Consider the following 16,562-nt stretch of genomic DNA (forward strand, 5'->3'; position numbering starts at 1 on the left):
TGTGATACCTTCAAAGAAATGCATCATTGGACAAATCTGTCTGCTATGTGAGTAGTCATAGAGTATACTTACATAAACTAAGATAGGATCCTATCACTATGCAATGCAATCTCAACAGCTAAAATTCAGCCCAATGGCACATGGCTGTGTAATGTAGAATTTTCTTTCTTTTCTTTCTTTCTTTCTTTCTTTCTTTCTTTCTTTCTTTCTTCTTACTTGTTTTAGTGAAAGTGATGTTAAGTGTTTCTCTTTAGTCATAAAGAATAAAATGCTGCTGCAGTTGTTAGTTTTTTCTATTGAAAAAATCCTAATTTTTTCATTGCATAACTCTATTGTTAAGTGCTAGACATAAAGAAAACATTACTGCTTCCTGTTTATTTTCCTCTGACATTTAGTTTATTGTCAATGTGCTCTATTTTCTGTGTCCACAAGTGGCCCCATAAGCAATGCTCACTTCTCTGTATCTCCTCTCTTCCTATCACCTTTTTGATCAAAATCAATAGTTGGTAAAGATCCTAATTTTTTAGAGTTAAGTTAGCAAAAATGATTAGAATTGTTTTAATACTTGAAAACTAGGTACAAAAGTTGACCAAGAGTTGGCTGTAGAAGAGGTCATGTAGTTGCATGATTTCAAGCTTAAGGCTGCCCTGGGCTACAGAATCAAATGATGTCTCCAAAATGAAGAGTAAATCAAAGAGACAAACAAAAGGACCAATACTGAGTTTCTAGAGTTGCTAAGACCATATTTCGGGCAAACACTACATTTAAGCCACTAATATATTTGCTAACAAAATACAAAGTTATTCCATAACAATTGTAAGCTAAATAAAAAGATAAAAGAATTGTCTTATCACACTGAAATATATCTAAGTCTCTTACGTCATTAATATATGACAGGCTCTGAAAAACACGACTATTCTAATGCAGGTGGGTGACGCTCACATGGCTTTGACACAGGAGAAAAAACTGGTCAGAACTAAAAAAATGAGCTTGCCAACATAGACTAGAAGAGTACCTAAGCAAGAAGCCAAAGCATGCCGCTCACTTTCTCCAGTACATGCACGGAGAGTATAATACAGTATAAAATATTAGCACTCAACTCACTGCATCTAAAATGGAAGACAGAGTATTTTTCAACTTTCTCATGCTCGAAATTTTTTATTTTTATTTTGTGACTGTTTGAAATTCTTATAGTTAAAAACAAGCAAAAGTTCCTGGTGGTGGCACATGTCTTTAGTCCCAGCACTTGGGAGGCAGAGGAAGGCGGAGCCTGAGTTTGAGGTCAGCCTGGTCTACAGAGCAAGTTCCAAGATAGCCAGGGCTACACAGAGAAATCCTGTCTCAAAAGCAAATAAACAAATAAACAAAAACCAAGCAAATACACAGTATCTCTAAGAATGCTATCATCTTACAATATAAGCATTTCTGTTACCAGAGAGAAAGTTGTTATAAACAACTCCTGTAGTGATAGGCATGTGACAACACTTATGAACAGCCACTCAACAATGACATCTTAAGACGTCTATCCTCTTATGATTTCATTACTAGAGTTATAGATGTAGCTTTATGATAGAGAAACTGCATAGCATTTGTGCACCATGCCTTGAGTTCAATCTAAGGGGTGCAGGGGTTGGTTGGGGTTGATATATTGATTAATAGCCATCTTAGGTTATGCGAGTATACGCTGATGCTCACAATGACCACATCACCTAGTGACATTATTTCTCAGACTGTATCTGTCTTTAAATAGTCATGACTATATGTACATTTTCTGAAAGAAGAGCTACATGAGAAAATAACTAGCTAAAACTGTTTCCCATCTGCTATTACTAGTCAATTAATTCAACATAAATATTCTTGGTGTTTTGTTGAGCTATGTGTGGGAAATGTTAAAATAAACTTAAGAAAGTACTCAATATTAAGACAAATTAAATTTTTCAAATAATCTTCTGAATCTACAAATCAGAAATAGGAATGACCATAATATCACCTCTCTAGTCTATTTTCCTTTATAAATGCTAAAAAAAAAAAAAGGTTAAATCTCAGTGGCTTTCTAAATAGCAAAATCACAAGTGTATTTCCAGGTGACTGATTCGACATCAATCGCTGTCACTAAAACTGTACATCACTGCGGCAAAGCTGGACACAGCATTTGGAGCCTTCTCTGTGGTCAACCTGCTGCTTTCAGGTGGCACAGCCCAGGGGGTGGTGGTGCATGACTTTAATCCCAGCATTCTGGATGCAGAAGCAGCCAGATGGTGAGGTGAGCACCAGGTCATCCTGGCTACATAATGAGAACTTAACTTTAAAAAAAAAAAAAAAAAAAAAAAAAAAAAAGGAAGGAAGAGGAAGGAGGGAGGGAGGAGAGGGAGAGAGGGAGAGAGAGGGAGAGAGAGAGAGAGAGAGAGAGAGAGAGAGAGAGAGAGAGAGAGAGAGAGAGAAGAAAGAGAAAAAACACCTAAATTATAAACTAAATGAAAACATACCTTGAATAGCTGGGGGGCAGATAATCAGGGTCTGATGAAAAGCATCACCACAACCAAACTGTGCAGTTCCTGCCTGCAGAGGTATCCCATGGTGCACAACTGAGTGAGCAGATGTAGTTAATGCCTGAAACAATCAATGGACTCCACATTATATAGGGCAGTCTTCCAGTCGCTACACACACACTATAGATACACACTTAAAATCATAATTCCACAATAAAATGAACCCAGAAAATGAAACAAAAAGCAGACTGATCAACTTAAATTGGGTTCAGTGAACTCTATTTTTGATAGAGTTTTGGTCCTAACAGCAGAGAAGGAAGGTTTAAGAATGAATTCAAAAGGTACATTCTACTTGGTTTAGATATAACAGAATAGACACACTAAATGCTCACACTCACTGCATCTGCTGCTCACATGATACTTCTACATCTCGAAGCAAAGTGAGCAATTAGAAGACAAAAGTACAAACAACTGTAAACTCTCACCTGGTTTCTTAATGTCCCGATTTTGGTCAGGTTTGCCGTTAGAGCAGCAGTACCGTTGGATGCAACCGGCCGGAAGAGTGACATTTCACTGCGATTATTTGTATCACATGGACTTGGGTGGGACTTACAAATATCCATAATATGAAAACAGGACTTTACACTGCACAAGAAGAAGGGGAAAGAATTGTAACACTATTTACAATGTTTAGTTTAAGATTATGCTAGTAACAAAAGAAAAATTATTTGGAAAAGAATAAATTCTATGAACTGCACTTTATTTCTTATAGTTTTTCTAACAGAAATTTCTATAAAAAATATTAAAGCAAATATACATGATGCTTTTTAAGAGAGCAAGGCGGTACTATACACTGTTTGATTAGTACACAGTAATTTAATGATCTCTACTTTATAGAATTTGTTCTAAATTTTAGTAGACAAATCACTATTAATGATACCAAGAATGTCATTAAGGATGTTATTTTCAAAGTGGTTATTTATGGAAATGCACAGAATGTCTTCAGTGTTTAAGGGAAGCATATCTGGGTTTAATAAAATACTAATACAAGGGCATTTCACAATAACGAATATTGATTCATTTACATAATGACTTTCGCTACTGGTTTGAAGATAGTGATTGAGTTGCTTTCAGTTGGGGAGTGTTCATCAATGTTTTAGTGCTAAGTTTCACGGTGGTATTTGCACACATGGGAATCGTCATGCTTCATTTTTACTCTCCTCGCCCGCCTGCTCTCTCCCATGCCCTCCTCCTCCTCGCCTCTTGCTGGTCCGTTCCTCCCCCAGAACACTCTTCTGCTCTGATGTCACGTGGTTCTATTACCTTTGCCTATCCAGAAAGACCACAAAAACATTCCAAATTTTACTTCAGGCAGCTGGCAAGGCCTTCAGAATGGCAAGGCCTTCTTAACCCTGAAAACCCCACTCCCTTCTAGAACTCAGAGGAGCAAGAGAAGAAGGAAGAAATCAAAAGCTATATTAGGAAAACAGACAAAACAGAGTTAGGGACTCACAAGGACAGGATCCAGGGGGGGCCAGCGAAAACAGAAAGGGACTTCAGAGGAACCTCCAACATGCGTCCAGACCCTCACTGCTCCAGGAGGGGCACTCCCATTTTCAATGTGACGGGGTCAGGAGTGGAACTGGCCTTTCCAATTGTGTCTACTCTACTCTGCCATATGCTAGTCTATGCAACCTCAGCCAGGTTAGCTCTCTCTCTTTAGACTTGATTTATTAGTGTTTAGTGAAGACACTGATTTTCTGTATCCCTACCATTATTTAAAAAACCATGAAAGATTATAAAGTGACATACTGGTTGCTGTGAGGGAAATCTAGAAGATGCTTCATATTAACAAACGGGTGGTTCAGCGTCTCAATTGGAGTAATTCTTAAATCTGCATCAATCAGCAACATTTTCTTCAACAGACTAACAAATTCTCTTCTATCAGCTTTCTCAGCCAAAAGATCACTTCCTTCCAAATCCATCACTGTGTTCACCTATGATATCAAAGTTTCAAGCCATCAAATGAAGGTAAGATAGAGGGAGAAAATTAAACATTTAACATCTTGTCAGGTGGTGGTGACGCATGCCTTTAATCCCAACACTCAGGAGGCAGAGCCAGGCAGATCTCTGTGAGTTCGAGGCCAGCCTGGTCTACAGTGAGTTCCAGGAAAGGTGCAAAGCTACACAGAGAAACCCTGTCTTGAAAAACCAAAAAAAAAGAAAAGAAAAAAGAACAAAAAGCCACTTTATTATTACTGTGAATGAGTGAGTGTGTCTGTGTGAATGTTTGTATCTCTGTGTGAGTATGTGTATATAACTGTGTTGAGTGTGTCTATCTCTGTGTATGTGTAAGCCTCTGTGTGTGTCTGTCTTGAGTGTGTGTGAGTGTGTGTGTGTGTGTGTGTGTGTGTGTGTTTGTGTGTGTGCATGCACATGCACGCCTGCCTGTGTGGACATCTTTATCTTCCTTCATTTTCCTTTAAATGTGTTCCAGGGACAGAACTCAGGTCACCAGGCTTACATGGCCAATGCTTTTTCCCACTGAGCTATCTCACCAGCCCAAATGGTGTTGACTAAACACAGATCAATTCCTACTACAACAGGAAAAAAAGTCTTCCTGCTCATTTTCCTCTTGAAGACAAACAAAAACAAAAACTTTAGAAAGGCAAATTTAAAATTTGATAAAGACAAATACAATTTGACCTGAAAGTTTAAAAATTTTGAATTCTGGCCGGGCAGTGGTGGCGCACATCTTTAATCCCAGCACTCAGGAGGCAGAGGCAGGTGATCTCTAAGTTCGAGGCCAACCTGGTCTACAAAGTGAGTTCTAGGACAGCCAAGGATACACAAAGAAACCCTGTCTTGAAAAAAAATTTTTTTAAAAAGGTAGAAAATGAGTGACGTTTTTAAATCCTTGGCCCTCTAGGATCATCTTCAGCACACAAGATTAACAAGGTGACTGCAGTACTCACATGCGCTATATCGTCCAGACTGTTGAATATGTACTTTCTGGCTTCTTTAGACTTCATTCCTGTCTCTACCTCATGCTCTTCCAGTGTCTTATATATCAAAGAGAAAATAACATATTACTCACCATATCCCAATTTCTATGCCTTTAAGCCTGACACATTTAGCCTAATACTTGAGCATAGTAGTTTCAAAAAGAGTAACAAGCAGAAATGCACTTTATAATAGAAATAAATGAATAAATATGAAGCTAGGAATGGTGGATTCAGGAGGCCGACAAAGGCAGATCAAGTTGGAGATCACCCTGAGCTACATAATAAAACCCTGCTGTGCTGGTTAGTTTGTCAGTTTGACGCGCTAGGATCATTTTGGAAAAGGGAACCTCAGTTGAGAAAATATCTCCATCAGAATGTTCCCATGGGCAAGTCCGTGGGGCATTTTCTTGACTGATGACTGACGTAGAAGGGACCATCCTGCTGTAGGACGGCCCAGCTCACTGGTACAATGCCGCACACACCTTCCCATGTGGTCCTCGGTGACACAGGAAGCACGTGGAGGGGCTGGAGAGACAGCTCAGGGGTCAAGAACACTTGCTGCTTGTACAGAGGATCCAGGTTGTTTCCCAGAACCCACACAGTAGCTAACAAAAACTGTAACTCCAGTTCCAGAGGATCTGACACCCTCTTCTGGCCTCTAGAGGCACCAGGCACACATCACACATGTGTACACATACATCTATGCAGGCAAAACACACATAAAAATTTTTAAAATCTAAAACAATTTTTTAATTGGGGGGGGGCAGAAACGGGAGCATGCCAGTAAGCAGCACTCCTCCATGGTTTCTGCTTGAGTTCCTGCTCTGACTTTCCTCAATGATGGACTATGATCAGGTGGTGAAAACCAACCAAATAAAACCTTTCCTCTCCAAGTTGCTATTGGTCATGGTGTTTTTTTCAGCAACAGCAAACCAAACTAAGAAACCTATCTCAACCCTATAAAAGAAACCAAAGCTGGTAAAGGTAGTAGACAGATTCAGACCCTGTCCTATAGAACATATATCTATTTAATGAATTACCTTTAATCTCCAACCAGAATGAGACATATCCGTTTCTCTGCAAAAAAATCTTGTGGATTTTGTACCCACATTCAACAATTGTTCTCCTGGTAAACCTTGAGTCTGAGAAATGTATCGAATCTGAAAAATAATTTAAAAAAAAACTATTTATTCTTTCATATGACAGGCATTAATCGAACATTTTATCAGTGACAACACTAGATCTCAGGTTAAGAAGAAAAAGATACTATCTATACCCTCAATAAATTCACATTTATTGAGGAATCTGCAGTGTTTTAAGTACACAGTAAATGTACACTGTAAGGAAAGACAGGGAAAGATACCTAAAACAATTATAGTCAAGAGTTGCCTGAGAAAAGCTTGATCTATATTAAAGTTACATATAAATTATTAATGTGATGTAAAATATTAAAGTTATATATAAATTAAGAGAGGAAAGCATGTTCAAAGCCTGGAAAAACGGAGATTTTTCTAAGGGAGAAACAGCTAAGAGATGAAATTATCTGGGGATAAGGGGGACAAGACTGGAGGTTTGAACCTATGGCCTACATGCTAGGAACGTGCTCTACCATTGGGCTATTCCCAACCCAGTAACTTACTAGGTTGGATTGATAGCTTAAATGAACTATTCTAGGGGAGTGTAGACAGAAAGCCTCAGTGACCTATATGAGATGGCGACAGGTTAGAGACACATCCTCCCAAGGACACACTAAAACCCCGCCCTGCAGAGCCTCCTGCCATTACCTGCCCTGGTGTCCCACCACATCACCTTGTTCATTATGCCGTCCAAGCCAGCAAGCGGCAGTAACTGTCCTTCCCAGCAAGACCTTTCTCCATCACACTTTCCACTCTGGTATAGGAACATCTCCTTTCCCTTCTCTTACCCTCCCTGACAGAGCCTGATACACACTGGGCCTTTGTAGTGGTTCTCCCACTCCACGAGATAAACACAGGCTAGAAATGGGGAATGGAACAGGACCAAAGGGTCCTCCATCTTCCTTCTTTCCAGTTGAGATACTGCTTTATTAAGTCGTCTATCTTTTCCTTCCTCTTCTCTTTTCTCAGATTAAGAGAAACTCTATATCTTCTAGCCTCAAAAATAAAAATAAAAAACTTGCCTCTTTAATAGTCACTTTTAAAAAGGCCTTTCTTTACTTTCTTTTGTGTACAGTTGGAGGTGAGTGTTAAGATAGAGTCTTGCTATGTAGCTCAGACTGGCCTCAAACTCAAAGCAACCATCCTCCCTCAGTCCCCTGGAATGTTGGGGTTAGAAGCATATGCCACTGCATTTTAATTTCATACTAATGGTACCATCTTTTTACTTAAAAATTTTGTTCATTCAGATGGGCATAGTGGTGCATGTCTCTGATTCCAGCACTTGGGAGGCAGTGGCAGGTAGTTCCAGTCTAGCCTGGTCTATAAAGCAAGTTCCAGGACGGCCAAGACTACATAAAGACCCTTTTTCAAAAAACCAAAAGACCACTTCTGTTATTAAAGCTTTTACTAATAACAAAAGCAAAGCAGGAAAAATAAAGACTATGTTGCCAGTCATAGTGGCTCACACTCAGCACTCAGAAGGCTGAAGTGGCCTCAGATATCTCAGGGTTGGGAGGTGGGCGCAATAAAAATTCTGAGAGATATAAAATGCTATCATCTTGGGACAAAATGATACACTAACATGGGTTGTTCCTTCCCTGGAACCCAAATCTTAGGACAGAACAACAGGTCTGGATGGGGTATTTAAAAACTCAGGAGACTGAGAAAAGCCCTCTCCGGGTGCTAGACTGATACTTGTGAGTTGAGAGTGGAGTCCAGAAGGTTGCCATTACAGAAAAAGGACAAGAGGACAGAGCAGGGTCCTCTGCTTGGACCCTTTTATTTTTAATCCTCTCTCAGGGCTGCTTTGGGAGTATCATTACCCACTAGGCATGTGGAAGTGACCCACTGCTAATGGCTTCTGAAAGCAAACGGCCTGTGTTAGTTTCACTTTCTTTTTGTTTTTTGGGGTTTTTTTTTAACATGTGTCTCTGGGTGTGGTGTATAGATGCTTGTCTCCACTGTGTGTGGGAGCATGTGTGGTGTGGTGTACATGTTCATCTATGTTTTCAGGTATAAAACCCTATCCTTGGTTGGATAAGGTTGTATGTTTCCTACAATTGCTCTCCATTCACTCATTGCGGCAGGGCCTCTCAGCCGAACTCAAGTTCAGCAGATACAGCTCCTGTCCTATTCTTCTGAATTTGGGATCATGCCTACCCAACTTCATGGACTCTGGGGATCCAAACTCCTGTCTTCACACACATAAGTACAGCAAGGCCACTGAGCGCTTTTCTATAATCTAGATCACAGAGGTCATGAGAGGAATGTGAAGGGTTATAACCATAGTTTCTGGGCCAGAAAGGAACTCAGGAAATAAATTAGAAATATTACTATTGCCCACTGCCAGTGTAAGGCTAAAAAATAGTAATAATGTACTTTTAAGATAATATACCAAGGCTAAGGATATAATTCAGTGGTAGAACACAGTTCAATCCTGAGCTTTAGGGTAGGGGTATCACCAAGTTTTTAGTTGGGCATGATGGCACATAACTATAATTTTAGCACTTGTGAGATAGAACCAGGAAAACCAGGAGTTCAAGGTCATCCTCAGCTACAAAGAAAGCTCGAAGTCATTCTAAGCTACCTGAGACCCTGTTTCAAATAAATGAAAGAGGGCCCAATAGGACCTAAGGCATTGAGGCAACTGATAAGTGGGAAGGAACAGGTAAGAGAGAAGTACAGCCCACAAGTGACACTACATCCCGAATTAGGAGACCACAGTCCAAGAAGACAGATGAAATCTATGAAAATCTAACACTAACACTTGTGAAAACACTTCTCTTCACTGGGTAGCCCCAGCACTCAGGAAGATGAGGCAAGAGTATGTATTTCTTTAGGTTTGGGAACAGCATGGGCTACCTACTGAATTCCAGGCCATCCTGGGCTATAGCGTGAAATTCTATCTCAAAAGGGGAAAAAAGTTCCTAAGATTAAGAAAAAAATAAGAATGCACATCTCTACTCCTATTTATTTGTATGTATGTATTTTTAAAAATAACTAAAAACTGAATGAAAACCACAATTATTGGTGCCTTGTGATAATGACTTTCTTCAGTTCCTTTGGAAGAATACTCTGAAAATATTGTTCCTTTAAACCAGATAACACCTGTTCCAAGTTTGGTTTGGTTCCCCTACTCTTTTGTCTTAAAGGGGAAAAGAAAAATTACAAGATTTAGAGAAACCGGGTGTGTGGGTCAGGCTTTTGTCTTTAAATTACCATTGTAACCTAACAAGTCTATTCATTTGGAGGAGGGAGAATGCCATTTTCTCTCCTTCATATAAAGGAGGGAGCACAGTAACCCACCTTTAAATTTCTATTAGTACTAATGTGAGCTGCCTAAGACAGAGTACACCAGCAAGTCAACTTGGAATTGCCACTAGATGGTGTCCTGTTCCACGGGACTATGTATGTCATAAACTAACCCAGAAAGCTACAAGTACTTTCTAGCAGCTGGCTGGTGAAGGTGCTTTGGCAGCTTGGAATTATGGGACTCTGGTTAGAATGCCAAATCCTTCAGAACTAGCAATAGTCTAGCAGCTCCATCAAAGTCCAAAGTTGACTAAAAACTAAAAACATACCATAAGAGAAGATGCATAGAAATTTGTACATAAACTGTCTTTTAGAGGAATTCAGAATATAAAGGAGGCAAAGTAGACAATTTAGAAAACCTGACCTAAAAGAGCAAGGGTCACTGGTACAAAGTCACTGTGAATGATGAGATTAATGTCAATGATATAATCTTGTGTTAATAATTAATACTGACTCATTTAAGAAACATTTAAGTCATCCCAATTAGTTACTTCTCACATCCTTTTAAAAAATTTTGGTTTTATTTTGAATTATGTGTATTTATGTGACTGTGTGCATATGCATGTGTGTACAGGTACCCATGGAGGACAGAAGTAGTTATCAGATCCCCTGGAGCTGAAGTTATAGACAGTTGTGAATGACCTGATGTGGGAGCTAGAAACAAAGCTCAGGTCCTCTAAAAGAACAGAACATGTCCTAAACCACTGAGTCATCATTGCATCCCCTCACATCTTTTTTGATATAGAAAATCAACAATAAAACTCAGAATTAAGGCCAGGCAGAGTGATGCACACCTTTAATCCCAGTACTTGGGAGGCAGAGGCAAGTGGATCTCTGTGAGTTAGCCCAGTCTGGTCTGTGTAGTGAGTTTCAAGACAGTGAAGACTATAGAGAGAGACCCTGTCTCAAAAAGAAAACTGGTAGACAAAGCAACGCATGCCCTAAGACAGGAGGCTCACAAGGCTCAAGCAAGACTGGAGAACACACAGACAAGCTGCCTCAAACCATAAAGCTAAATACTATACTACCTAAGTATTATATGATAGAGTGGATGATGAATTATTTTACAAAATTGGTTTCAAGTCTGTAGATTGGAATTGTGGTAATTTGAATGAGATGCCCCCCCCTAAGTTTCCAGCATTTGAATACTTAGTGCCCAGTTGGTGGCTGTTGAGGAGGATTGGGAGGTATGTGGCCTTGCTGGAGGAAGAATGTCAACAGGAATGGGCTTTGAGTTTCAAAAGACTCTTGCTATTTTGCACTAATTCTGCTTCCTGTCTGTGGTTTGAGATGTGAGCTCTCAGCTTCAGCTGCTGCCACCTGCTCCTGCAGCCTGCAGCCTGCTGCCTCTGCTCCGTCTTCATGGACTCGAATTCTCTGGAACTGTAAGCCCAGATTAATGCCTCCTGTAAGCTGCCTTCTTCATGTTTTATCACAGCAATAGAAGAGTAAGTAATGCATTGCTGGAGCATTAGAAAAGACCTTTTAAATCAGATGCTCTATTAAGTGAATTCAAACCCCATAAGATGCTGAGTTTAGACAGCTTCATAAAATGATCACATTCTGTGCATGTAGAATCATGCATTACTCTGAGACTATGAATAACTCTTACTTTCTACCAATTCCAGTCACTATGACAGTTCTGTTACCTGATCATACTCCAAGGCTCCTGGGTAGAGTGGCCATCCAAGGAATAACTCTGCAATCACACATCCCAATGACCACATGTCTATGGCTTCACAAAATGGCAACCCCAATATAATCTCTGGAGCTCTGAAATTAAAAACAAAAAACAAATTAGGTTCCTTTTCACTTAAATTCTCACTTTATTATATTCAGTGGGTTATAATCCATTGCTGTAATTATTTTGATATCAAATTTTTCCAGAATTGGACACTTGGAACTGCCTCAAAGTGTATTCATTCACCATGACCTCCTGCTTTCACACATCTCTGGCATAACAAGACATTCCAGACTAAGGTTGTTCTTTTCTTTTCCTCCTACAGCCCTAGAAGCAGCCGTTTCCTTTAAGAATACCTGATTATGAAATATATAATGATGCAATAATAAAAATGTAATAAATGTAATCAAGTCCAACACAAATGTGACCAAATTATTTCTATTTAGCTATGATTTTTCTTTAATATATTATTTTTCATGCTATATATTTAGATCATATTCTTTTCCCACCTCCAACACTTCCCAGATTATATCCGCCCACCCCAATCCTCTCTCTTTAAAAAAAAGCACACAAACCCCCTGGAGTCTGTTTTGTGTTGATCAACTCTGGACACAGGGCCTGTGGTTGACAGACTGTGTCACTCCAGTGAAGAGACAAACTGCCCCCCAGCTGCTATCAGTTGCAAGCAGCTTCTGGGGTGGGAACAGACTTCATGTCCACTTCCCTTTCTCCAAGCTGGGACTTGTCTGACTTGTCCTTGATGTCAGGGAGGCTCTCTGTGAGTTCACATGAGCATCAGCCCTGCTGTGTCTGGAAACCAGTCTCCCTGAAGTCACGCACCATGGCATACATTTTCTGTACATCATTACACTTAAGAGTGGGGAAGCCACATAGTGAGGCACCTACACCCCGATCAACCTGACAGAGATACAAGGTTTCTACTAGCTGACCTTGCAATAGAAAATAAACTTCAAGCCAGGTGTGGTGGCTCACACCTGTAATCCATTACTTGGGAGGCTGAAGCCAGAAGAATGTAATGAGTTCAGGCCTGCCTCAACTTCATACAGAGTTCCAGGTCACTTTGGGATACAGAGACCCTGTCTCAAAAACCCAAACTTTAAAGCTATGCATTATAAGAATACATTCTGCCGGGCGGTGGTAGCGCATGCCTTTAATCCCAGCACTCAGGAGGCAAGGCCAGGAGGATCTCTGTGAGTTCGAGGCCAGCCTAGCCCATAGAGCGAGTTCCAGGACAGGTACCAAAACTACACAGAGAAACCCTGTCTCGAAAAAACAAAAAACAAACAGAAAAAAAAGAATACATTTTTGTTTGTAATAACTAAAGTTGTTTCCAACTCCTTTACTAGCTGGGGAAGTACACTTTTGTATAAACAAACTTCTATGTACATTTGTGCATTGTACATAGACAAAGAATACATTAAATATGCCAATTCAATGAACAGTCCAACCAAGCCTGAAGTTTTGTTTCTTAAGTACTCAGTTAGAAGTCCAATGTGAAGCCCACAACTCCAAAGGTGAGGTTATATGGTAACAAACCATATATATATAATTATGTTTCTTTTTCTGCCCTGTGTTTTTAGTCAAATGTATTGATGTTCATTATAAACAAGCACTGTTTTTTTAAAAAAAAACAAAAAACAAAAAACTTGAAACACTGATATAAAAACCACAGCTTAACACTGGAAACTGGCAAGCTGAAAGGAAATTTTGCCCAATGAGAGAACAAAACTCTGAATGAACTGGTAGACTGTAGCTAGAGTACTGGAAGAGAATGCTCGCAATTCTTCAAACAAGAATGCAGTGAAGTAAGAGTCACTCAGAAAAGATGGCTATTAATGGACATCTCTTTTTTGTAGCTGTTCTATTTTTACCTACTTGCTTAAATCGAATGCTCAATTACTAGCTCTAATAGGGAAATGTGGTGGTATTGTGTTCCCCAAAACATTGTGTGTTCCCCGAAATAAACTTATCTGGGGTCAGAGAACAGGACGGCCACAATATTAAACATGAGGATAGGCAGTGGTAGCACACGCCTTTAATCCTAGCATTCCAGAGATAGAAATCCCTGTGGATCCCTGAGTTCAAGGCCACATTAGAAACAGCCAGGCATGGTGATATACGCCTTTAATCCCAGAAATCCAGCCTGTAAGCCCAGGGAGTCCCCACTGAGAAAGATTATATAAGGCGTGAAGACCAAAACTAGAAGCATTTGGCTGGTTAAGCTTTCAGGCTTTGGAGCAGCACAATTCAGCTAAGATTCATTCTTAGGACTCAGAGGCATCCAGTCTGAGGAAACAAGACCAGCTGAGGAACTGGAGAGGTGAGGTAGCTGTGGCTTGTTCTGCTTCTCTGATCTTCCAGCATTCACCCCAATAACTGGCCTCTGGTTTGATTTTATTAATAAGAACCTTTAAGATTCATACTACAGGGAAAGGGTTTTCTTGGTTTAAGAACTCAGTATGTCCAATTCTGGAAACAAGTATACCTTTGGCAGACAGGTATCATAGGCTATCATTGGAAATGCCACTAAACTATGAATTTGTATTTGAGGCATATTCATCAAAACAAGTACTGAGCCATGGACAGTCACCAACGCAACGCAACACTAGAAGCTTTTCTAGCAAGCATGAGGTCCTGGGGTGCAAGGGAAGAAAAGAGATCCTTAAATGGCTCCTACTACAGTGATTTTACAAGCAGATACTATAAATAGCTCACCTTCATTTCGTCATGCTGATAAACTAAGTATAATGTTGATATGTTCACTACTTCAGAGTTCGGTGCTCATAAGAACAAAACCCAGGTCTGGTGAAGCTTAAGGCAATGATCAGATGATTTCTTAAGTATAAAAGTGATGATTCTGTCAGTGACGTCACTAAGTAAAATTAAAAGGCAAGTCCTGCTGTGTGTTTCTTTTGGGAATAATCCAGAAGTGTGCACCTGCATGATTTTCTTTGAGAGAATAAAGACAACAGAGATACCTAGCACCAACTTATAAAAGATAAAGAAATGGTTAATCTCAGTAAACATGAAACTACTAAACCCTAAGATCTTCTCTAAGATAGAGGTAGATGTGGGAGAGGTTTTCAAAAAAACAATGACAAAAACCAGAGAAGCACAGTGGGAGAGGCCTGTGATACCCACACTCAGGAGGCTGAGGCAGGAAGAGACAGAGGTAGATGGTTCCAGACCAGCCTAGACTATATAACAATTCCCACGTCAGTCTATCTTAAAATGTTTAAAAATTATTAATAAAACAAGAAAATTATGAAGCTATTTCCCATCCTGTTTAAATAGCACTATTCTGAGGCATTTCGAGACAGCCAGAGTTGTGCAAGCATTACAACACTGTTTTTAGGACAGAAGCATAATGCCCTATAACCAATCATTCCGTACCATGTCTTCACACCATTTCGTTAACTCTTGTGCCAACTTCAAACTTTGAACATCAACCTTCCCTTTCTACATTTACTTCCCCGAGTGACTGAAACAAATCAACCATCTACATTCTCTAGATTATATTAAAAAAACAAAAAACAGCGTCTGACTATGTAGCCCTGGCTAGCTCAGATTTCACTATGTAGTCTAGAGTGTAGTGGAACTCAGAGATATCTGACTCTGCCTCCTAAATTCTGGCACTAAAGGTATGGGTCACACAATCAGCTTTTGTTTATGCACTATATTCTTAATAGTCTTTTCATTGCTAAACAGTACCTATTCCATTGCATACATTTTATGTACCCATTTATCAGGTGCTGGGTACTAAACTGTGTACACTTCTTGACTGTTTTTGTAATGATAGATTGAGGAGGAACTTAGCTCAGTGTAGAGCACTTACCTGGCATATGCAGAGCCCAGGTTGATGTCCAGCAGAGAAAGAGAAAGGGGACAGCAAAGGGGAAGACATAGGAGGGCAGGGAGGGGATGCTTACCTGTTTAACCCTTTATCTAGTCCACACCCTGTCTCAAACTCCACATACTGAAAAGGAATTCTTGATCTCCAACCACTCCTACCCTTCTAGCTCTCCCTAAGCCAGGAAAGACAAATACAGCCCTTCTCTTTCACTTTCCACAATACTCACTAATCTCGCTAACTAGCATCAAAACTGACCCAGAAGTCAACCACTCGACTCCCCTTCTCTGCTCTACTGTCCTAATGCAGACTGACATCTTGCTGGATTGTGTCAACAGCTCCCGTTTCAGCTTCTGTCCTTGTCCTCTCCCACCTATCTCAGTCTAGCAACAAGACGAAAACACAAACCAGACCACAACATCCACCCCAGGGTCCCCAGGAGAATCCGATCTCAGTGAAAGGGCCTCACAGTTGCCGACAGGCCTCAGCTGCCTGCTGTTTCCTGCCATCCTCTTGTATGCTGTGAGCCAACTACATACATTGGCCTAAATACCACGTCAAACCTGCTCAAAACCATTACACCTAGGAGATGTTTCCAGACAGAAGGAGCAAGATTTGATTCCCTTCTCTTATTTGTCTTTCTGCTTCCTGGTCATTTCTATTACAAAGACCCTCTCACAACCTTAAACAAGTTCCACCACCCTGTGGCATTTGCCTTTCCATCTAGATCCTGCTTGGCTGTCCTTTTAGAACACTGCCCAACAGCTAATAACATGTCTGCTCGCTGTCCCTTTCCCGTGCTCCAGCAGATTACGATTCGGTGAAGACACAGAACGGGGGCTTTCTGTCTCAATGCTGTGATCCCGGCACATAGAACACTGCTTGATGCACAGCAGGCACTCACTAGCTGTGCAATCCATTTTAACAAAGCTTTTGAAACTCAGGAAAACAAATACATGAGTTCAACAAGTAGCAGCCAAGAAACTCTGACACACTAGCCAGCCACCCTGCATTTAAGATAGTGGAACATCGCAGGACTTAGAACAAAAACAAACACCACTTACTGAG

General features: G+C 40.2%; 1 protein-coding gene across 8 annotated transcripts in view; it reads right to left on the bottom strand.

Moving 5' to 3' along the window:
- Hipk3 (homeodomain interacting protein kinase 3) overlaps positions 1–16,562 on the bottom strand; it is a 78,607-nt gene that overhangs the window by 11,963 nt on the left and 50,082 nt on the right. For all 8 annotated transcript variants that reach the window (XM_036183808.1, XM_036183804.1, XM_036183805.1 and 5 more), the window contains 6 exons: positions 11,592–11,715; positions 6,535–6,654; positions 5,465–5,551; positions 4,302–4,486; positions 2,975–3,134; positions 2,487–2,610 (listed from right to left, as the gene is read on the bottom strand). In XM_036183808.1, the coding sequence (XP_036039701.1) occupies positions 2,487–2,610; positions 2,975–3,134; positions 4,302–4,486; positions 5,465–5,551; positions 6,535–6,654; positions 11,592–11,715 (800 nt within the window). The remainder of the gene's footprint in view (positions 1–2,486; positions 2,611–2,974; positions 3,135–4,301; positions 4,487–5,464; positions 5,552–6,534; positions 6,655–11,591; positions 11,716–16,562) is intronic.

This window comes from Onychomys torridus, chromosome 4, assembly GCF_903995425.1.
Source record: "Onychomys torridus chromosome 4, mOncTor1.1, whole genome shotgun sequence".
Lineage (NCBI taxonomy): Eukaryota > Metazoa > Chordata > Mammalia > Rodentia > Cricetidae > Onychomys > Onychomys torridus.